At 46.7% G+C, this 24845-nt stretch overlaps 1 protein-coding gene across 1 annotated transcript in view; it reads right to left on the bottom strand.

Moving 5' to 3' along the window:
• LOC129694181 (matrix-remodeling-associated protein 5-like) overlaps positions 1 to 24845 on the bottom strand; it is a 68895-nt gene that overhangs the window by 33464 nt on the left and 10586 nt on the right. Inside the window, 1 exon segment of the mRNA XM_055630899.1 lies at positions 1838 to 2236. Coding sequence (XP_055486874.1) covers positions 1838 to 2040 — 203 coding nt within the window. The 5' untranslated portion in view covers positions 2041 to 2236.

The following is a 24845-nucleotide window of genomic DNA, read 5'->3' as shown; positions in this document are numbered from 1 at the left end:
ATGTACCTGTCAAAATGTTTTTTTAAAGATTGTGATGTTACTCAGGTAACTCCTCTAGCGGCTCAATCCATATACCTATCACCCTTTGTGTAAAAACGCCTGTTTCTAGACTCCCCTACTCTGGGTAAAAGACCACCCTGGCCACTCTCTCATTTCACCCCTGGTAGAAGGTACAGGAGCCTTAAAACTGTAACGTCCGGGTTCAGGAGCAGCTTCTTCACCAACAGCCATCAGGCTATTCTATACGGCCATCGTAGAGTCTGTCCTCACCTTCTCCATCATGGTCTGGTTTGGATCAGCCACCAAGCACGACACCTGGAGGCTGCAGCGCATCGTCCGATTAGCTACAAACTTCCCCCCCATTGATGGAAGGGCCAGGAAGCGAGCGGGCAAGACCATCTCTGACCTCTCTCACCCTGGCCACAAACTCTTTGAATCACTTCCCTCTGGAAGGCGACTCCGGACTGTCAAAGCTGCCACAGCCAGACATAAAAACAGTTTTTATCCACGAGTAGTTGCTCTACTCAACAGCCAAAAAATCTGTAGCCTCCGTTTACTCTGGTATTTTATTTCATTCACATGTTTAAACTACAATGTTTTATTATTAAAGTTTAATATTTTATATGTCATTCTTAATTAATAATAATAATAATAACTTTATTTATAAAGCACTTTTAGACAACATCAGTTACCGCAAAGTGCTGTACATGTGAAGTCAACAAAAAGTTATTACAAACTACTAAAACCATTAAGACGACAGGACTATAAAAACAGTAAAAATTAAAAGACATTAAAAGCACTAAAACAGGAACAATGTCTCAGCCAGTGTCGAAAGCCAGTGAATAAAAGTGAGTTTTTAGGGAGGATTTAAAGATGGACAGTGAAGGGGCCTGTCTGGTTGGTTACTGTATGTTGTGTTGTTACTTGCAAGCGGAGCACCAAGGCAAATTCCTTGTATGTGAACATACTTGGCCATTAAGCTTATTTATTCATTCATTTATTCATCATTCATTCATTCATAAAACATTCTTGACTTTCTTGTCTCTGTGCATTGACCCTATAATTTCTTTTCCTAGAAACATAGAAAATAGGTGAAGGAGTAGGCCATTCGGCCCTTCGAGCCTGCACCACCATTCAATATGATCATGACTGATCATATTGAATGGTGGTGCAGGATCCCTTTAGCCACAAGGGCCACACCTAACTCCCTCTTAAATATAGCATGTTCGAAGAGGCCTGGCAAGTCATTCCAGAATAGGTTTTATCACCATTTCTCAAGAGAAATAATGAGCAAGGTTTGATGATTTATGGCTGAATAGTTTTTTTAATTTCAGCTTGATAGAGTGGATGTGGAGAGGAACTGGCCTCAACTACATTCTGTGGCAGAGAATTCCACAGATTCACCACTCTCTGTGTGAAAAGAAATGTTTTTCTCATCCCGGTCGTAAAAGATTTCCCCCTTATCCTTAAACTGTGACCCCCTTGTTCTGGACTTCCCCAACATCGGGAACAATCTTCCTGCATCTAGCCTGTCCAACCCCTTAAGAATTTTGTAAGTTTCTATAAGATCCTCCCCTCAATCTTCTAAATTCTAGCGAGTACAAGCCGAGTCTATCCAGTCTTTCTTCATATGAAAGTCCTGACATCCCAGGAATCAGTCTGATCTTATGCACATACGCACATCTCCTGATCTTATGCACATACGCACATCTCCTGATCTTATGCACATTGCTGTGCAAAATTTAACATACTTGCAGCTTGGTAGATACTCCAGCTATGGAGTAACCATGCCTTATGGATTTAAGAAATCAAGCTGATGATGGAACTAAGTACTTACCCAAAATTGATCCTCTCCACCAGCTTCGGTATTCCAGATGGCACAGCTGTCAGAGATCGAAAAGTGCAGTGGACTTCCGTGGAAAAGTAGCAGGCACAGGGTTGTGGGCAGGAGAGGGTGAAGCTTGGATAGCCCAGAGACAACATCAGTACAATGGAGAGAGTTACCACGGGGATCAGGTGGGATGATGCCTCACACATCATTGCCTTCCTTCAGTAAGAGTTACCGGATTAGGAATGGTGCGGAGAGACGGCGCTGTATGCTGTAAGCTCTTCGAGTGCTGTACAATCAACGTAGCTTTCCTCCGGGATTATCTTCGTGTTGTAGCTTCGACAAACGACGAGCGTTTCATCAAGTCGGGTGCTTTTTAAAAAGTGTTACATACAATTCTGGCTCATTCTGTTGAGAAAGAGAGAAAAAAACATTTACCCACTGATCAACTGTGATCCAAAAACATGAGGCACTGTTCGAGTAAAGGACCTTTCATTGTCCATTCCCTGATTCCATACAATCTGACCCGACCATGAACAGAATGATCAACCCAGCCAGGAAGCGAACGGGCAAGATCACCTCTGACCCCTCTCACCCTGGCCACAAACTCTTTGAATCACTTCCCTCTGGAAGGCGACTCCGGTCTGTCAAAGCTGCCACAGCCAGACATAAAAACAGTTTTTATCCACGAGTAGTTGCTCTACTCAACAGCCAAAAATCTGTAGCCTCCCTTTGATCAGGTATTTTGTTGGTTCACATGCTTGATCAATTATCATTAATGTTTTATTATTATTAATGTTTAGTGTTTGCTGAGTCATTCGTAACTGTCACTGTATGTCATGTTGTTACTTGTGGGCGGAGCACCAAGGCAAATTCCTTGTATGTGAATACTTGGCCAATAAACGTATTTACTTATTGCTTCACATAAAGGTCCAGCATGACTTTTCGCTGCTCATTGACTAAATCCAGGAAACTTCCACGAACCAAGCATGATCATTTATTATAATTTTTTATCAAATATTTATAATTTATCTCATAGCTCCATGTTCTGTCTTAAGAAAATTAATTGTTTTTTTAAACGAAAATATATCCAATTATTTTCAATACTAATATTTCCAAAACATTACCAACACAGCCACCACCATGCTCTGGGTAGTGTTGTAGAGCAGAGGGATCTAGGAGTACAGGTGCATGGTTCCTTGAAGGTCAAGTCACAGCTGGATGGGGTGGTCAAAAAAGGCATTTTGGCACATTGGCCTTCATCAGTCAGAGTATTGAGTATAGAAGTTGGGAGGTCATGTTGCAGTTGTATCAGACGTTGGTGAGACCGCATTTATAGTAATGTGCACAGTTCTGGGCACTGTCTTATAGGAAAGATGTCGTCAAGCTGGAAAGGGTACAGAGAAGATTTACAAGGATGTTCCCAGGGCTAGAGGGTCTGAGCCATAGGGAGAGGTTGGGGCAGGCTGGGACTCTATTCCTTGGAGCACAGGAGGATGAGGGGTGATTTTATTGAGGTATATAAAATAATGAGAGGAATTGATCGGGTAGATGCACAGAGTCTCTTGCCCAGAGTAGGGGAATTGAGGACAAGAGCACAAAGGTTTAAGGTGAAGGGTAAAAGATTTAATAGGAATCTGAATGGGTAATTTTTTCACACAGTGGGTGTATGGAACAAGCTGCCAGTAGAGGTAGTTGAGGCTGGGACTATCCCAAAATTTGAGAAACAGTTAGTCAGTTATGTGGATAGGACAGGTTTGGAGGGATATGGACCAAACGCGGGCAGGTGGGACTAGTGTAGCTGGAACATGTTGGCCGGTATGGGCAAGTTGGGCCGAAGGGCCTGTTTCCACACTGTATCACTCTAGGACTCTATGACTCTACGACCACCTGAAAACAAAGTTACAAAATATTCGTAATACTAAATATTAAATGATTATGTTATGTGCCAGTCCTACTTACGCAACTTTTTCGGTGACTGCCGGCACCCATCATAGGTCGTTGCAGGTAGCGGAAAGTTTTCAACATGTTGAAAACTCTTTGGGCAACTAAGGAAACGACTCACGACCACACAGGCAACAGCCCGGCCACATGTCGTGGGGTGAAGCCTGTATGGTCGTGCGTTGTCGTTCAAAGAGTCGTACCTTGTTCTGGTCGGATTTTCAACATGTTGAAAACCTTCGGCGACCTGCTTGCGACTATGACGGGTGCCGGCAAGTCGCCGAAAAAGTTGCGTAAGTGGGACAGGCCCTTTACTATTCTGCTCCAGGATGCATTCAACGCAGTGCCCATCGGTCCTGGAAATCCCCCACTGCGCTGGTGGACAATGCAATCAAGGGATATGGGGGGGAAAGCAGGAACGGGGTGCTGATTTTGGATGATGAGCCATGATCATATTGAATGGCGGTGCTGGCTCCAAACGCCTGCACCTATTTTCTATGTTTCTAGGGCACCAGGGCACGGACATAACCCCGGTGAAGGGGCAGGCAGTCGGCTTGGAAGAAAGTCAATTGTTGGCAAAATGGAAAAGTTGGGAAGGTGGGGGGGGGGGGGCAGCAGAAGGTTCTTCTTCTTCTTGCAAATGAAACATGAATAAACCAAAGGAATAGTTCGATCTCAAGCCAGGTGTTGAGCTGCCTGGTTGTTGTCTCTGTTGGTGTCAATGTCTGCCAAGCCCTTACACAGCTCCATTTGGTGGGTGGTAGAGCGGGCACCCAGAGATGACATGGTTGGCTGTCTATTGGTCTGTTCCACATTCGCAGGCTGGGCTCTGGCCTGAGGGAGTCCCCATCTCCACACGCCGGCATTGAAACGCCCAACTCCAGTACAAAATCTGTTGAGCTGCAACCATGCTCCTCTGCGGAGCTCACACCACAGAAGCAAGATCCCATTATCCATCGCTATAGAATATGCATATGCCATTTTGTCACATTTTGTCTGTAATTCATATTTGATAAAAGTGACAATGCCAGGCATAATTGAGAATCATGCTCAAAGCTCTTCCTTGTCAAAAACTCTCATAAGCACTGAAATATTTGTAACTTATGATATCATTACTTATGATTTTTTTCATTTTTAGTTTTGGTTTTAGGGATAAGAGCATTGGAAACAGGCCCTTCAGCCCACCAAGTGCATGCTGACCAACGATCACCCGTACACTAATTCTATCCCACACACAAGTGACAATTTACAGGAGCCAATCAACCTACAAACCCGTACGTCTTCGGAACGGGGGAGGAAACCGGAGCACCCGGAGAAAACCCACGCAGTCGCAGGGAGAATGTGCCAACTCTGTACAGACAGCACCCGAGGTCAGGATCGAACCTGGTTCTATGGTGCTGTAAGGCAGCAACTCTACCCGCTGCACTGCTGTGATCTTGCCTTGCTGGCACAATACAGTTCAAACCAACTCTTACCCCGTGGCAATCCATTCTCTCTCGTTTTTATCTTCTCATTATCTCTCTTTCATTGTTTTACTCTCTGACCCTCTTGCTTTTCCTTCTGGCTTGTTTTGATTGAAGGTGCCATGAGAGCCACTAAAGTCAGTTTATTTTAGTTTAGTTCAGAGATACCCGCACGGAAACAGGCCCTTCGGCCCATCGAGACCATGCTGGCCAACGATCCCTGCACACAAACACTATCCTACAGACACGGGGGACACTATTCACATTTATACCAGGTCGATTAACCTATAAACCTGCACGTCTTTGGAGTGTGGGAGGAAACAGGAGCATCCGGAGAAAACCCACGCAGGTCACGGGGAGAACAATGTACAAACTCTGTACCGACAGAACCCGTAATCGGGATCGAACCCTGGGTCTCTGGTGTTGTAGGCGCTGTAAGGCAGCAACTCTACCATGCGCCACTGTGCTGCCTACACTGTGCCATTGCTGCCTGCTTGGACATATGACAGCTTGTGGCATTTTTGGGATAGAGTTTGGACAGCAGCTGAATGTTATATTGCATTACCTTGCCGGAGATGCCATTGTTTTCCAGGTCGTATCTCCGGTCGCTCTGCAGCCTAACATCGTGGAGCTGGCGGCCTCGCTCGGGACTGACTTTGAGCCCCACCGCGGGGACGTGGACTTACCATCGGATCCCATGCCTGGGCTCGACGCTCCAACCAAGGCCTGCGCAGATTTCAACATCGAGGTGCTCGCAGTCTCGGGTAGAGACCGATGTCGGGAAGCTGCAGTCGCAGAAGGTTTCGACCTGGGGTCCGATTGCCAGATGCGGGGGAGCTGAGATCCCCCCCCCCACCACCACCATCCGATGCAGGAGCTTGATCGCCTCGACGCGGAGGGCCCGCGCCGCCAGCTACGGGAGTCAAGATCATCCCGTCAACGGAAGGCTCGAGGCCCCCGATCGCAGAAGAACAAAGAAGGGAAGAGATTGATCTTTTTTTCACCTTCCATCACAGTGAGGAATGTGGAGGGGTCACTGTGGTGGATGTTCATGTTAAAATGTATTTTGTGTGTTCTGTTGCTTTTTATTGGTTTGACTGTACGGCAAATGAAATTCCTCGTATGTTGCAAAACATACTTGACTAATAAAGCGTGATTATGATTGTGATGTTACATGGCATCATGCCAAACCTAGCAGCGTGACTAATGGTGAAGGATATACAGGGGGAAATGGACAGGTGCCAATTCAGGTTGCAACCCTTCCCAAGATCGCAAGAAATTGCAGAGAATTGTGGACGCAGCCTAGACCATCATGCAAACCAACATACCTTCTGTTGACTCCATCTACACTTCATGCTGCCTTGGCAAGGCCAGCAGCATAATAGACAATAGACAATAGACAATAGGTGCAAGAGTAGGCCATTCAGCCCTTCAAGCCAGCACCGCAATTCAATGATATCATATCTGATCATCCCCAATCAGTACCCCGTTCTTGCCTTCTCCCCACATCCCTGACTCCGCTATCTTTAAGAGCCCTATCTAGCTCTCTCTTAAAAGTATCCAGAGAGCCGGCCTCCACTGCCCTCTGAAGCAGAGAACTCTCTGTGAGAAAAAGTGTTTCCTTGTCTCCGTTCTTAATGGCTTACCTCTTATTCTTAAACTGTGGCACCTGGTTTTGGACTCCCACAAAATCAAGAACATGTTTCCTGCCTCTAGCGATTCCAAACCATTAATAATCTTATATGTTTCAATAAGATTGCCTCTCATCCTTATAAACTCCGGAGTATACAAGCCCAGCAGCTCCATTCTCTCAGCAAATGACGGGGGTGGGAGATTGCAACCTTCACGTGGTCCGCCCTGTTTCGACGAATGCAATCAACCTGGCGTGCACAATCAAATAAGATCAAATAGAACAAGTTGTCCTACAACTTTAGGCTGTGCACGCCCTGCGCAAGAAGAAGAAGCATTTGACAGTCCTGCCCTCCCGAGAATTAATCTTGTAAACCTACGCTGCACTCCCTCAATAGCAAGAATGTCCTTCCTCAAATTAGGGGACCAAAACTGCACACAATACTCCAGGTGTGGTCTCACTAGGACCCTGTACAACTGCAGAAGGACCTCTTTGCTCCTCTACTCAAGGATAGGTCTCACTCTGGACACTTCTTCTTTGACTCGCTCCCATCGGGCAGGAGCCACAACAGTGTGATAACGCACACCTCCAGACTCAGGGACTGTTTCTTCCCAGCAGTTATCAGGGGAATATACCATCTACCATCTACCTCATGAGAGACCTTCGGACTATATTTAATCGGACTTTACTGGACTTTTATCTTGGACTAAACGTTATTCCCTTTACCCTGTGGATGTCAAGTCAAGTCAAGCCAAGTCAAGTTTTGTCACATACACATACGAGATGTGCAGTGAAATGAAAGTGGCAATGCTCGCGGACTTTTGTGCACAAGACAAACAACAAAACAACCAAACAAATTATAAACACAATCATAACACACATATTCTTTTAAATAGTAAATAATGGAAGGAAAAACGTTCTGTAGAGTTAGTCCCTGGTGAGATAGGAGTTTACAGTCCGAATTGCCTCTGGGAAGAAACTCCTTCTCAACCTCTCCGTTCTCACCGCATGGCAACGGAGGCGTTTGCCTGACTGTAGCAGCTGGAACAGTCCGTTGCAGGGGTGGAAGGGGTCTCCCATGATTTTGGAAAGGATGTGCACTGTGGATGGCTCGATTGTAATCATGTATAGTATTTCCACTGACTTGAGAGCATGAAATGAAGAAGCTTTTCACGGTACCTCAGTACCTGAACTAAACTAGACGGGTGAAGATTGGTACAAGTACATGAGGGGAAGGCATGAGGCAAACACTGCCCATTCCATTCACCTCTCGTCATCAGCTTACTCACGTTTAATTCAGCATCTAAAGAAGGGTCCAGACTCGAAACGTCATCGGTCCAATGCAAAAGGAGACCCTTGATTAGAAAGGATGTCAGGGGTTTTCGGGTGAAGGCAGGAGAATGGGGTTGAGAGGGAGCGATAGATCAGCCATGATTGAATGGCGGACTAGTCTTTAGTTTAGTTTCAGTTTAGAGATACAACACACGAACAGGCCCTTCGGCCCACCGGGTCCGCGCCGACCAGCAATCCCCACACATTAACACTATCCTACACCCACTAGGGACAATTTTTGCATTTACCAATTAACCTACAAACCTGTATGTCTTTGGGATGTGGGAGGAAACAGAAGATCTCGGAGAAAACCCACGCAGGCCACGGGGAGAACGTACAAACTCCGTACAGACGGCACCCGTAGTCGGGATCGATTCGCTGCAAGACAACAACTCTACCGCTGCGCCACCGTGACTAACCGTGACTTGATGGGTCGAATGGCCTAATTCTGCTTCTAGAATTTATGAACTTACGAAGTAACGTTACATAGAAACATAGAAACATAGAAATTAGGTGCAGGAGTAGGCCATTCGGCCCTTCGAGCCTGCACCGCCATTCAATATGATCATGGCTGATCATCCAACTCAGTATCCCGTACCTGCCTTCTCTCCATACCCCCTAATCCCCTTAGCCACAAGGGCCACATCTAACCCTCTTAAATATAGCCAATGAACTGGCCTCAACTACCCTCTGTGGCAGAGAGTTCCAGAGATTCACCACTATCTGTGTGAAAAAAGTTCTTCTCATCTCGGTTTTAAAGGATTTCCCCCTTATCCTTAAGCTGTGACCCCTTGTCCTGGACTTCCCCAACATCGGGAACAATCTTCCTGCATCTAGCCTGTCCAACCCCTTAAGAATTTTGTAAGTTTCTATAAATCCCCTCTCAATCTCCTAAATTCTAGAGAGTATAAACCAAGTCTATCCAGTCTTTCTTCATAAGACAGTCCTGACATCCCAGGAATCAGTCTGGTGAACCGTCTCTGCACTCCCTCTATGGCAATAATGTCCTTCCTCAGATTTGGAGACCAAAACTGTACGCAATACTCCAGGTGTGGTCTCACCAAGACCCTGTACAACTGCGGTAGAAACTCCCTGCTCCTATACTCAAATCCTTTTGCAATGAAAGCTAACATACCATTCACTTTCTTTACTGCCTGCTGCACCTGCATGCCTACTTTCAATGACTGGTGTACCATGACACCCAGGTCTCGCTGCATCTCCCCCTTTCCCAATCGGCCGCCATTTAGATAATAGTCTGCTTTCCTGTTTTTGCCACCAAAATGGATAACCTCACATTTATCCACATTATACTGCATCTGCCAAACATTTGCCCACTCACCCAGCCTATCCAAGTCACCTTGCAGCCTCCTAGCATCCTCCTTCCACGTTCCCCAATACAGATCTTTAAAATCTCAGGAACATCAACGGCAGTCTAACTAAGATTCCGGCTGTAGAATTCCACGAAAAGGGAAGACATTTGGAAAAAAAATCAGTTGCATGTGCAGGGGAGAGTAATGGAAATGTGTTTGTGATTATTCAAGAGTAATTTAGTACAGGGTCAGTTATTTTGGAGTAATCATAGTAATAATCTAATCAAAGTATTTGGATTCAGAAGTCTGAATTAAGATATGATTCATCAGTACCCAGAGTGTGTAATTGAGATTAGCAACAGTTCCAATGTCCTAATTTTTAAACTAACTTTCTCAGCAGAGTCTCTGCCAAATCCATTCAGGAAATATTACTCTCTGCAATAGTTTGCTTCCTTACAACCAATTTCTGGCTCAGACACTATTAATGAAGGATGACAACCTCCAGGCCCTTTACTCTGATTTTTATAGGAAGTTTTCCCTCTTAATTTCAAAGTAGTGCCATTTATTAATGGGAAATAGATATTGATGTAACGTTCTTAAGGGGTTGGACAGGCTAGATGCAGGAAGATTGTTCCCGATGTTGGGGAAGTCCAGAACAAGGGGTCACAGTTTAAGGATAAGGGGGAAGTCTTTTTAGGACCAAGATGAGAATTTTTTTTTTCGCACAGAGAGTGGTGAATCTGTGGTATTCTCTGCCACAGAAAAGAATTGAGGCCACAGTTCATTGGCTATATTTAAGGGGGAGTTAGATGTGGCCCTTGTGGCTAAAGGGATCAGGGGGTATGGAGAGAAGGCAGGTACAGGATACTGAGTTGGATGATCAGCCATGATCATATTGAATGGCGGTGCAGGCTCGAAGGGATGAATGGCCTACTCCTGCACCTATTTTCTATGTTTCTATGTTGGGCGGCATGGTGGCGCAGCGGTGGAGTTGCTTCCTTGCGGCGCCAGAGATCCGGGTTCGATCCTGACTACGGGTGCTTGTCCGTACGGAGTTTGTATGTTCTCCCCGTGACTGCATGGGTTTTCCCCAGGAGCTCTGGTTTCCACCCACAGTCCAAGAGACAAACAGCCTTGTAGGCTCTTCTTCTTCTCCTTGCATATGGCGTGCACAGCCTAAAGTTGCAGGACAACTTGTCCTATTTGATCTTATTTGATAGTGCACGCCAGGTTGATTGCATTCGTCCAAACAGGGCGGACCCCGTGAAGGTTGCAATCTCCCAACCCCGGCTAATTGGCCTGGTATAATTGTGAATTATCCCTTGTGCATGTAGGGTAGTGTTAGCGTGCGGGGATCGCTGGTCGGCGCGGACTCGGTGGGCCAAAGGGCCTGTTTCCGCGCTGTATCTTTCAACTAAACTAAACTATGAAGGATCTCAGTGTAGAAACAATGAATGCACTGCAGAAACTGGCTTACACAAAATAGCACAAAGTGCTGGAGTAACTCAGCGGGTCAGGCAGCATCTCCAGAGAACATGTACAGGTGATTTACAATTCAAATTCAGACTTTAGAAATACAGCGCAGAAAGTGGACTATTGGCCCATAATGTCCATGTAGATCAACGAACACCCCTTACACCAGTTCGATCCCACACACAAGGTACAATATGCAGGGACTAACTTTACTGTCCCATTTACTGTTGTGTGGTGTCTTTTTAAAAATTGCTGTTTTTTTCCTTTTTCTTCCCTCCCTCCCACAAATATATAATATGTGGATACGTGACTGTGTTCCATTCTGTTTGTTTGTTTGTTTGTTTTTGCACAAAGTCCGCGAGCATTGCCACTTTTCATTTCACTGCACATCTCGTATGTGTATGTGACCAATAAACTTGACTTGCCTTGACAGAAGCCAATTAGCCTGCAAACCTGCACGTCTTTGGAATGTGGGGGGAAACCGGAGCACCCAGAGAAAACCCACGCTGTCACTGGGGGAAACGTACACATTCCATATGGACAGCACCCGTGGTCAGGGTCGAACCTGGGTCTCTACGCTGTAAGGCGGCAACTCAGCCACTGCGACACTTTGCTGACCATGACGTTTTGGGTCGGGACCCTTCTTCAGACTCTATGTCTCAGTGTTGGGAACAAATGGGATACAGCTGTGTTATCTACATATACTGATAGAAACATAGAAACATAGAAACACAGAAATTAGGTGCAGGAGGAGGCCATTCGGCCCTTCGAGCCTGCACCGCCATTCAATATGATCATGGCTGATCATCCAACTCAGTATCCCGCACCTGCCTTCTCTCCATACCCCCTGATCCCCTTAGCCACAAGGGCCACATCTAACTCCCTCTTAAATATAGCCAATGAACTGGCCTCAACTACCCTCTGTGGCAGAGAGTTCCAGAGATTCACCACTCTCTGTGTGAAAAAAGTTCTTCTCATCTCGGTTTTAAAGGATTTCCCCCTTATCCTTAAGCTGTGACCCCTTGTCCTGGACTTCCCCAACATCGGGAACAATCTTCCTGCATCTAGCCTGTCCAACCCCTTAAGAATTTTGTAAGTTTCTATAAGATCCCCTCTCAATCTTCTAAATTCTAGAGAGTATAGAATTTAGAAGATTGAGAGGGGATATTATAGAAACTTTCAAAATTCTACTGATCTACTGCTTTGGCTGAGCTTTAATGGTGAATGGGTTCAGCATGCTTAAGGGCCTGTCCCACCAGCATGTGACTGTATGCGTCTAGCGCAACCTAACGTTGGTCGCTTGAGCCGTACGGCCTCGCGGGGCCGGTCCCACTTCGATCGCCGGAGCCGTATGGAGTTGTGCGGAGCTGGTCCCGACATCGCGCGGGGCTCCGAAAAACTGACACTGTCCAGAAATTCCACTCGGCAACGGCCTGCCGGCCCGCAGACACGTTGAGGCCGTACGCACCGCCTCGACGGGCGTGCGCAGCGTCTCAACGGCGTACGCAGCATTTTGACGCCGTACGTCACACGCGAACTTCCCGCGGACTTCGCCCGAACTTCACGTCAACTCGTACGGGATCACTTAACCTCCGCACGGCCCCCACTTCCGGTTTCGTCGCGCTTGCCGCATGCAGTCGCATGCTCGTGGGACCATTGTATGATACGATGCGATAGAACTTTATTCATCCCAGGAGGGAAGTCGGTCTGCCACAGTCATAAAAACACAACAAGATACATGAAACGTGAAATTAAAGTGACATGTGGAACGTCCAGGGAAGGGAATGTGACAAGATTGGGGAGGAGGGTGAGGGGGAGTCAGTCTACCCCACGACAGAAGGGGGACAAGTTGTATAGTTTGACATCCACAGGGGTAAAGGATCTCCTGTGGTGTTCTAGTGTGGTAATGGAGGATAAGAGATTTGACCTGTGTGGAGAGCTAAATATTTAAGAAGCAATAGACAATAGGTGCAGGAGTAGGCCATTCGGCCCTTCGAGCCTGCACCGCCATTCACTGTGATCATGGCTGATCACCCACAATCAGCACCCCGTTCCTGCCTTCTCCCCATATCCCCTGACTCCGCTATTTTTAAGAGATCTATCTAATTTTCTCTTGAAAGCCTCCAGAGAATTGGCCTCCACTGCCTTGTGAGGCAGAGAATTCCACAGATTCGCTGAACTCCCTCAATAGCAAGATTGTCCTTCGTCAAATTTGGAGGTCAAAACTGCACACAATACTCCAGGTGTGGTCACACTAGGGCTATGTACAGGCAATCTCAGCAGGTAACAAGGACAAGGGGTCACAGCCCCAGGACAAGGGGTCACAGCCCCAGGACAAGGGGTCACAGCTAAGGATAAGGGGGAAATCCTTTAAAACCGAGATGAGAAGAACCTTTTTCACACAGAGAGTGGTGAATCTCTGGAACTCTCTGCCACAGAGGGTAGTCGAGGCCAGTTCATTGGCTATATTTAAGAGGGAGTTAGATGTGGCTCTTGTGGCTAAGGGGATCAGAGGGTATGGAGAGAAGGCAGGTATGGGGTACTGAGTTGGATGATCAGCCATGATCATATTGAATGGCAGTGCAGGCTCGAAGGGCCGAATGGCCTACTCCTGCACCTATTTTCTATGTTTCTATGTTTCTATGTAAATAAAAGCATAGAATGATACAGTACAGATCCATGCCAACACATCCATGCCAACACGATACCCATATACATGAGTCCCATTTTACTGTTTGATCCATACTTCTCTAAACATTTCCTACCCATGTTTCTGTCCAAATGTCTTATAAATGTTGTTATTGTACCTCGCTCAACTATTTCCTCTGGCAGCTCATTCCATATATCCACCACTTGCCCTCCAGGTCCCTATTACGATTAGATTGGATTCCGTTATTTGTCATTCAGACAAATTGAAAATTGTCCCTCATGTGTAGGGTAGTGCCAGTGATCGTTGGTTGGCATTAACTCGGTGGGCCGAAGGGCCAGTTTCTGTGATGTGTTTCTAAAGTCTAAAATTCTAAAGGGTGACAAAAACTGAACAGAATACTCCAAATATGGCCTCACCAAGTAGTTGCACTGCAAGAATCTCTGTGAATCTCTGGAATTCTCTGCCACAGAAGGTTGTTGAGGCCACAGTTCATTGGCTATATTTAAGAGGGAGTTAGATGTGGCTAAAGGGATCAGGGGGTATGGGGAGAAGGCAGGTACGGGATACTGAGTTGGATGATCAGCCATGATCATATTGAATGGCGGTGCAGGCTCGAAGGGCTGAATGGCCTACTCCTGCACCTATTTTCTATGTTTCTATGTTTCTACTAGCCAAGAAGGCAACAGACCTGATGCAGGTGAACGGGATTAGTGAAAGTGGGCAGCATGGACATGGCGGGCCGAATGGCCTGTTTCAATCCTGAGCGACTTGTGATTCTAGGGTATCAATGGAGTCTGTCTTTGTGAAAGATAAAAGGACCCATCTGTCTCTCTCTGCCATGATCTTTGGTGCTACAACGGACCGAAGAAAGGGTAAAATATGTTTTAGTTTTAGTTTTAGAGATACAGCAGGGAAACAGGCTCTTCGACCCACCGAGTCCGCGCCGACCAGCGACCCCCGCACACTAACACTATCCGACACACACCAGGGTCAATTTACAATTTTACCAAACCTTCAAACCTGTATGTCTTTGGAGCGTGGATGAAAACTGGAGCGCCCGGAGAAAACCCACGTGTACACAGGGAGAACGTGCAAACACCGTACAGAGAGCGCCCGTAGTCAGGATCGAACCCGGGTCCCTGGCACTGTAAGGCGGCAACTCTATCGCTGCGCTACCATACCGCCTGTGTGAAAACAATTCTACCGAGGAGAAATTTGCTGCCGTATTGCCTGGGGCTCTTCAGAAAGAATGGCAGCATAAATAGTCTAAAGAGCGCTTTAACAGAGGTAATGAGCAAAACCTCTTTCCAGCTGCAGGGAAGCTGAAATCCAGATGTTACCACTTTGGAATGAATGGAAAAAGCACCAGGAGGGAAATGAAGATAATATTTTAATGCTGTGAGGCACTGCATTCATTGTCCGAAATGTTCATGGAGACTGGACACAAAATGCTGGAGTAACTCACCAGGTCAGTCAGCATCTCTGGATGGTTAATTCCCGGGATGGCGGGACTGTCATATGCTGAGAGAACAGAGCAGCTGGGCGTATACACTCTTGAGTTTAGAAGGATGAGAGGGATTCTTATTGAAACATATAAGATTGTTAAGGGTTTGGACACGCTAGAGGCAGGAAACATGTTCCCGATGTTGGGGGAGTCCAGAACCACGGGCCACAGTTTAAGAATAAGGAGTAAGCCATTTAGAACGGAGACGGGGAAACACTTTTTCTCACATAGACAGTTGTGAGTCTGTGGCATTCTCTGCCTCAGAGGGCGGTGGAGGGCGGTTCTCTGGATGCTTTTAAGGGAGAGCTAGATAGGGCTCTTAAAGATAGCGGAGTCAGGGGATATGGGGAGAAGGCAGGAACGGGGTACTGATTGGGGATGATCAGCCATGATCACGTTGAATGGCGGTGCTGGCTCGAAGGGCTGAATGGCCTACTCCTGCACCTATTGTCTATTGTCTATTGTCTATTGATAGGAATAGGTGACGTTTTGGATTGAGACACTTCTGCAGACTGAGAATCAAGGAAGAGGGAAACAAGAGATATGGAAGGGTAATGTGTGAAAACGAGAGATCAAAGAGGAACAAATTCTCAAAAAATGTAGAATAGATAATTGTTGGCTTGGGGAAGGTGACCACGAAGCATACAAAGTAAAATGTAATCAGGAGGACAGTCAAATTAGCCAGAGAACTAGGGTGGGGGAGGGACGGAGAGAGGGGACGGTAGGTAAGGCTAATGCCCCTGTCCCACTTAGGAAATCTGAATGGAAACCTCTGGAGACTTTGCGCCCCACCCAAGGTTTCTGTGCGGTTCCCGGAGGTTGCAGGTGGTTGCCAGAGGTTGCAGGTTGTGGAAGCAGGTAGGGAGACCGACAAAAACCTCCGAGAACCGCACGGAAACCTTGGGTGGGGCGCAAAGTCTCCAGAGGTTTCCGTTCAGGTTTACGAAATGGGACAGGGGCATTACTTGAAGTTAAGGAAGTCAATATTCAACCGCAAGAGATGCAACACTTGTCCCTTTACTTCCCCCCTCGACTCCGTTCAAGGACCCAAGCAATCGTTCCAGGTGCGACCGAGGTTTACCTGCATCTCTTCCAACCTCATCAATTGCGTCCGCTGCTCTAGATGTCAGCAGATCTATATCGGTGAGACCAAGCGGAGGTTGGGCGATCGTTTCGCCGAACACCTCCTCTCGGTCCGCAATAACCAAGCTGACCTCCCGGTGGCTCAGCACTTCAACTCCCCCTCCCACTCCGTCTCCGACCTCTCTGTCCTGGGTCTCCTCCATGGCCACAGCGAGCAGCACCGGAAATTGGAGGAACAGCACCTCATACTCCCCATATTCTGCTTGGGGAGTCTGCATCCTGGGGGCATGAACATCGAATTCTCCCAATTTTGTTAATCCTTGCTGTCTCCTCCCATCCCCCAGCCTTCGGGCCCCTCCTCCTTTTTCCTTTCTTGTCCCCGCCCACCCCCACCCCCGATCAGTCTGAAGAAGGGTTTCGGCCCGAAACGTTGCCTATTTCCTTCGCTCCATAGATGCTGCTGCACCCGCTGAGTTTATCCAGCTTTTTTGTGTACCTTCGATTCTCCAGCATCTGCAGTTCCTTCTTAAACACTCAATATTCATACTGTTGCGTTGTAAGTTGCCCAAGCTAAATATGAGGTGCTGTTCCTTCAATTGACGTTTGACCTCACTCCGTCACGTATCCACAGCAACTATCCCAATGAAAACCAAAACTGGCTCAAAAAAGATAGATGCAAGTTTCCATGGAAAATTAAGGTCGTTTTTTCGGGACGTGTAGGAAGGAAATGCAAGGGTAGCACGGTGGCACAGTGGTAGAGTCGCTGCCTCACAGCGCCAGAGACCCAGGTCCGATCCCGACTACGGGTGCTGTCTGTACGGAGTTTGTCCATTCCCCCCGCGACCTGCGTGGGTTTTCTCCAGGTGCTTTACGGTTTCCTCCACACTCCAAACACGCCCAGGTTTGTAGGGCAATTGGCTTGGTATAATTGTAAATTCTCCCTAGTGTGTGTAGGATGGTGTTAGTGTGCAGCGATCGCTGGTCGGCGCGGACTTGGTGGGCCGAAAGGCTTGTTTCCGCGCTGTATCACCGAAGATGCACTCTCCTTACACTGAAGAAGGGGCCCGACCCAAAACGTCACCAATTCCTTTTCTCCAGAGATGATGCCTGATCCACTGAGTTACTCCAGCTATACAGTAACTACACTGAGTTGCTCCACCTGTTCTATGTCCTGTTGTGCTGAAGCAAAGCAACAATTCCATTGTCCTATCTGGGACACATGACAATAAACTCTCTTGAATCTTGAATCTTGAATCTCCAGCTATTTCCTTTTCTCCAGAGATGCTGCCTGGCCCATTGAATTACTTCAGCTATAACTACCATATAACCATATAACAATTACAGCACGGAAACAGGCCATCTCGACCCTTCTAGTCCGTGCCGAACACATATTCTCCCCTAGTCCCATATACCTGCGCTCAGACCATAACCTTCCATTCCCTTCCCGTCCATATAACTATCCAATTTATTTTTAAATGACAAAAACGAACCTGCCTCCACCACCTTCACTGGAAGCTCATTCCACACAGCCACCACTCTCTGAGTAAAGAAGTTCCCCCTCATGTTACCCCTAAACTTCAGTCCCTTAATTCTCAAGTCATGCCCCCTTGTTTGAATCTTCCCTACTCTCAGTGGGAAAAGCTTTTCCATGTCAACTCTGTCTATCCCTCTCATCATTTTAAAAACCTCTATCAAGTCCCCCCTTAACCTTCTGCGCTCCAGAGAATAAAGCCCTAACTTGTTCAACCTTTCTCTGTAACTTAGTTGTTGAAACCCAGGCAACATTCTAGTAAATCTCCTCTGTGCTCTCTCTATTTTGTTGACATCCTTCCTATAATTAGGCGACCAGAATTGTACACCATACTCCAGAATGGAGTAACTACACTGAGTTACTCCACCTTCACCTATTTCCTTTTCTCCAGAGATGCTGCCTGACCCGTTGAGTTACTTCAGCACCTTGTGTCTATCAGCTGTAGATTTTTCCAAGTTGTTTAAACAAGTTTGACGGGTCGGTGGACCAGCTGCTTTTCATAAATGGTTCCTCTGCCAATGATTGATGGGGGCAAGGGCATATCCTGGCTACAGTTGACATGTTTGGCACCAGCATCATCCATTACGTTCATCGTTGTAGGTCCCAAACCAGCCTCTTGTGGAATCTGTGGATATTTTTACGGCAGAGATAGATACAGTACGATATCAGAGGTTACGGGGAGAAGGCAGGAGAATGGGTTTGGGAGGGAGAGATAGATCAGCCATGATAAAATGGTGGGGTAGACTTGAATGGTCGATTTCTACTCCTATGATCTTATGATAACCGATATACAGAATAGAGTGTTGCAACATTATCTCTTTAGTTTAATTTAGTTTAGTTTGGAGATACAGCATGGAAACAGGCCCTTCGGCCCACCGAGTCCGTGCCGACCAGCGATCCCCGCACACTAACACTATCCTACACACACTAGGGACAATTTTACACTTATACCAAGTCAATTAACCCACAAACCTGCGTGTCTTTGGAGTGTGGGAGGACCCGAAGATCTCGGAGAAAACCCACGCAGGTCACGGGGAGAACGTACAAACTCCGTACAGACAGCACCCGTAGTCGGGATCGAACCCGGGGGGGGGGTCTCTGTCGCTGTAAGGCAGCAACTCTATTGCTGCACCACCATGCCGTTCTTACATTGACAGTAACATATTGTACACATAAGAACATTAGATAATGCAAAAGAAAAAATCTGAGTGAAAGATATACTGTTGTGAAGGAAGGAGCTGCAGGTAGACACAAAATGCTGGAGTTGCTCAGACGGCCAGACAAGATCTCTGGAGAAAAGGAATTGGTGATGTTTTGGTTCGAGACCCTTCTTCAGACTGGCACAACCCATGCATTGGTTTCTGTGAATCCAATGCTTTTCCAATGCTTATAACACAGCGCTGTAAAACGGATAGCAGGGAATGATAGTAGTTGATATACTGCATCTATAAACAGAAAATAAACACTCGAATATGCAACAATTAGTATCTGAGTGAAGACTTTAGATCAATGGGCAGCACAGTAGCACATCGGTAGAGTTGCTGCCCTGCAGCGCCGGAGACCCGGGTTCGATCCTGTCTACGGGTGCTCTCTGTACGGAGTTTGTACGTTCTCCTCGTGACCTGCGTGGGTTTTATCTCTGAGACGTTCAGTTTCCTCCAACACTCCAAAGACATACAGGTTTGTAGGTTAATTGGCTTCGGTAAAATTGAAAATTGTCTCTCTCGTGTGTAGGGTAGTGCCTGCGATTGTTGGTTGGCATGAACACGGTGGGCCTGGGGGCCAGTTTCCGTGATGTAGTTGTAAACTAAACTAAACTAATTTTCTAGTGTAAGAATTTAGAATTGTCCCTAATTCTACAACTTTAGGCTGTGCACGCCATACGCAAGAAGAAGAAGAAACTGCCTCCACCGCTTCCACTGGAAGCTCATTCCACATAGCTACCACCCTCTGAGTAAAGAAGTTGCCCCTCATGTTACCCCTTCTCCAACACACCTCGAGGTGGGTCTTCTCCCAGAGAGCCAGCGCGGCTTCCTGGCAGAGCGTGGATTAGATAGATAGATAGATAGATAGATAGATAGATAGATAGATAGATAGATAGATAGATAGATAGATAGATAGATAGATAGATAGATAGATAGATAGATAGATAGATAGATAGATAGATAGCCTTTTATTGTCATTCAGACCGAAGTCTGAACGAAATTGCAGCAGTCATACATATAATACAATACAATAAAACACCAATAAACACATATTAACATCCACCACAGTGAGTCCACCCAGCATCTCCTCACTGTGATGGAGGCAAAAGTCTTTGGTCTGCAGTGTCTTCCCTCCTCTTCTCCCTCTGTAGACATGATATTTGCTGCACGTCAGATCCAGGACCAAAATGCCAAGAGCAGCACAGTGACCTCTTTGTGACCTTTGATCTTCTTACCCAGGCCTTCGATACGGTCAGCAGAGATGTCTTGTGGAAGACAACGGAGAAGTTTGCCTGTCCCAGCAGGTTCATCATGATTGTCCGGCAGTTCCACCACGGCACGATGGTGAAAGGATTGGATGATGAAGACGAGTCGGAAGCCTTCCTAGTGACAATTTCAAGTTGAAGATTCAAGATTCAAGAGAGTTTATTGTCATGTGTCCCTGATAGGACAATGAAATTCTTGCTTTGCTTCAGCACAACAGAACATACGAGCCATTGACTACAGAACAGATCAGTGTTCTGTTTTTAATTTGTGTTTCTGTGATGTCTTTATTATTTATTTTCTGATTATATGTTTATATTCCTGTTAATCTATATAAGGTGCCCTTGAGATGTCTGAAAGGCGCCCAATAAATAAAATTTATTATTATTATTATTATTATTATTATTATTATTATTATTATTATTATTATTATTATTATTATTATATAAATATATACACACATGAATAAATAAACTGATATAGTGCAAATAACAGATAATGGGCTATTAATGTTCAGAGTTTTGTCCAAGCCAGGTTTAATAGCTTGATGGCTGTGGGGAAGTAGCTATTCCTGAACCTGGTCATTGCAGTCTTCAGGCTCCTGTACCTTCTACCTGAAGGCGTGAAGCAAGGCTGTGTTCTTGCCCCTACGCTCTTTAGCATGGTCTCCTCCATCATGCTGACTGATGCTTTCTGTGACTGTCGGGATGGAATACACATCAAGTACAGGACTGAAGGCTGGGTGATTCAACCTCAGGTGCCTGCCGGCTGTTACAAAGGTGTAGGAGACCGACATCAGAGACTTCTTATAGGGAGGTTGCACGCAGTCGAGGTCACGACCCGTGGCCCGTACTGTTGCCACACTACGCCAACTGGAATACACGCGATGAACTGCAGACCATGGCTTCCAATGTAGACAAAAGTGCTGGAGAAACTCAGCGGGTGCAGCAGCATCTATGGAGCGAAGGAAACAGGCAACGTTTTGGGACAAAACCCTTCTTCAGACTTATGCTTCAAGGTATGGCTTCCAATGTAATGGACTTGTTAAAAAAACGCCAAAATAGTCAATTTTTGCGCTGTAAATAATTATGGAAATTGTGGTAAGCCTGAGAGACATTTATCCTACTTCAGAATTCAAAAAGTGAGGAGAAATGATGGTAGAGAGAAGCGACAAATGAAAGGGACAACAACAGCTAAAGTGGTTGGCAAACATTGGCCGTGCAGATATCAAGATTGAAAATATTGAAAATTATCTTGTTTGCTCACTGCATTTAATCAACAGTTAAGAGCCTGTCCCACGGGCATGCGAGTGCATGTGGCGAGCTCGACCTAACGTGGTCGCTTGAGCCGTATGGCCTCGCGGGGCCGGTCCCACTTCGATCGCTGGAGCCGTATGGAGTTGTGCGGAGCTGGTCCCGACATCGCGTGGGGCTCCGAAAAACTGACACTGTCCAAAAATCCCGCACGGCAACGGCCTACCGGCCCGCAGCCGCATTGAGGCCGTACGTAGCGTCTCGACGCCGTACGCAGCATCTTGACGCCGTATGCAGCGTCTTGACGGTGTACGCCTAGCGCGTGGCGTTGCGTGATGATGTCATCGCCCAGCATGCCGTTGCGCGATGACGTAACCGCCCAACGCCGTGCGACGTCCAAATTCATTCGGCCCACCTCCTGCCCAGCTGATTGGTGACTATGATGTCGGGACCAGCCCCGCACAACTCCAGACGGCGCCGCGGTTGGAAGTGGGACCGGCCCCGCGAGGCCGTACGCCTCAAGCCACCACGTTTGGTCGCACTAGATGCATGCAATCGCATGCTGGTGGGACAGGCCCTTAAGGCATTGTTTGGTTTTTTTTCTTAATTCCTTTGGTATCTAAAAAGTTGCAGAAGTGTTCATCTGGCTGTAAAATTTTTAAATCGCCCATGGTTCTCAAGTGGGTTTTTACATGTAAAATGAAACGCTTCTGAAGCAAATTTTATCATTAAAAAAAAAAATCACAAACCATACGTGGGTTTTGAATTACATTTTACTCAGATGCAAGTCAAGGAATGGCATAATTGTCAGCTGTTAATTGGACATAATCAACTTCAGCAAATTGCCAATATCTTTGAAAGGGAATGGGTATTTAAGCTGTCAGGGCATTTTATTATTTGCCAAAACATACATCTATAGCAAAATGATAGAAAACTTACTTTTCCACACACCGCTCGTAAGTCTGGAGATTTTTTTAAATGATAAATTTAGCTTCAGAAGCATTTTCTTTTTGCATGTAAAAACCCACTTCAGAACCATGGGCGATTTTAACATTTTATCACGCCAGATTTATCACTTCTGAAACTTTTTGGATACCAAAGGAATCAAGAAAAAACACAAATAATGCCTTACTGTTGATGAAATGCAGTGAGCAAATGATAATTGTCAATATTTTCAATCTCGATATCTGCACGGCCAATGTTCGCCAACCTCTTTAGCTGTTGTTGTCCCTTCACCTCTCGCTTCTCTATTTCTCCTCACTTTTGGAATTCTGAAGTAGGATCAATGTCTCTCAGGTTTACACCGATTTCCACATTTATTTACTGTGCAAAAAAATGACAATTTCGGCAGTTTTAACGAGTAAAAAGATACAGTATATGCCGGAAGTAGCTATGTCCTCCACATGGATTGAGCTGCTCTGTGCATCACACCCTTTGTCCCGATGACCTTACGTACAACAGCCTCCTCTTGAATGTCAAAAAAACTAAGGAGATGATCGTAGACTTTAGGAGGGCACATCATCCGAGGACATACACACCACTGAAGATAAATGGGGATACTGTGGATAGAGTGAGCTGCTTTAAATACCTGGGAGTCCACATCTCTGAGGATCTGACATAGACATCGCACGCTGCAGCTTTTGTGAGTAAGGCAAGGCAGCGCCTTTACCACCTCAGGCAATTGAGGAAATCCAGAGTGTCTCTGAGGATCCTCCAGTGCTTCTACTCAGCGGCGGTGGAAAGCATCTTGTCTGGAAACATCACAACCTGGTTTGGGAATTGCTCTGCCCAGGACAAGAAGGCTCTGCAGAGAGTAATGCGTTCAGCCGAACGCACTATGGGAACTACACTCGCCCCCCCCTGCAGGAACTATACACCAGGAGGTGCAAATCCAGAGCCAGCAACATTATGGGGGACCCCTTCCACCCCTGCAACGGACTGTTCCAGCTGCTACGGTCAGGCAAATGCCTCCGTTGCCATGCGGTGAGAACGGAGAGGATGAGGAGGAGTTTCTTCCCAGAGGCCATTAGGACTGTAAACTCCTATCTCACCAGGGACTAACTTACAGTACCATTCTACTGTTGTGTGGTGTCTTTTTAAAATTGCTGTTTTTTCTCCCACCAATATGTAATTACTGATTCTGTTCTCTCCCGTCTCCGCCTGCACCGAGGCTGGCGACATCGGAGCTGGGGCAGCGTTCCAGCGGCAGCGGTCCGACTCCGGAGCTGCGGTGTTCCGGCGGCAGTAGCGACCCGACCTCGGAGCTGGGGCAGCGGCGACCCGACCTCGTAAATTTGGCCGTGGGCCCAGTGGACGACAGTGTCGGGAGCTCGCAGGTCACAGGTTGGTGACCTGTTTTCCGGAGCTCCCACAACAACAGCTGCGTCCGTTGGACTGGAGAGCAGCAGCTTCGGCAGCTTCGACCACCCCGGGCCGCGGAGCTGAACCGGCCCGTTCGCGGAGCTCTGATTCAGCCGCGGGACTGACATTACTTACCATCACCCAGCGGGATCACAACATCTGAAGCCTGGATCGCCTCCGCACAGAGGGAGAATAAGAAGGGAAGCGACAAAGACTTAAGACTTTTGCCTTCCATCACAGTGAGGAGGTGCCTGGTGAACTTAGTGCTGGATGTTAAACTGTGTTTATTGTGTGTTTTGTCATTTTTACTATATCTATGACTGCAAGGCAATGAAATTTAGTTCAGACCGCAAGGTCTGAATGACAATAAAGGCTACTTTGACTTTGACTTTGATTAGGTGGCAGGACAAAATCCCGGACATGGAAACCTTGCAACGGAAGATCCTATTTGGTCTGCACCCTCCTTCGGAAAGCCCAAGGCAGGTGGGCTGGCCATGTCATCCGAATGCCAGATTGTCATCGGCTGCCAAAACAGCTGTTGTACGGAGAACTGTGTCAGGCAAGCGCTCAGTTGGGGGAGGGCAGAAGAAACACTTCAAAGACTGCCTCAATGTGTCCCTCAAAGACCTTAACATCGATCTCAATACTCGGGAGTCGTTTGCGCTGGACCGCCCAACTTGGCGAAACAAGATCACCACGGGAGCGGGTGCGGCTGAAAAGAAGCGCACATCGCAGAAGCTGAGAAGAAACCTTGTCACACGTAGAAACATAGAAAATAGGTGCAGGAGGAGGCCATTCGGCCCTTCGAGCCAGCACCGCCATTCATTGTGATCATGGCTGATCGTCCCCAACCAATAACCCAAACCTGCCTTCTCCCCATATCCCTTGATTCCACTAGCCCCTAGAGCTCTATCTAACTATCTCTTAAATCCATCCAGTGACTTGGCCTCCACTGCCCTCTGTGGCAGGGAATTCCATAAATTCACAACTCTCTGGGTGAAAAAGTTTTTTCTCACCT

The sequence above is a fragment of the Leucoraja erinacea genome, unplaced genomic scaffold (genome assembly GCF_028641065.1).
Source record: "Leucoraja erinacea ecotype New England unplaced genomic scaffold, Leri_hhj_1 Leri_56S, whole genome shotgun sequence".
Lineage (NCBI taxonomy): Eukaryota > Metazoa > Chordata > Chondrichthyes > Rajiformes > Rajidae > Leucoraja > Leucoraja erinaceus.
Note: the sequence above shows the minus strand (reverse complement) of the source record. Positions and strands in the feature narration are given on the sequence as shown.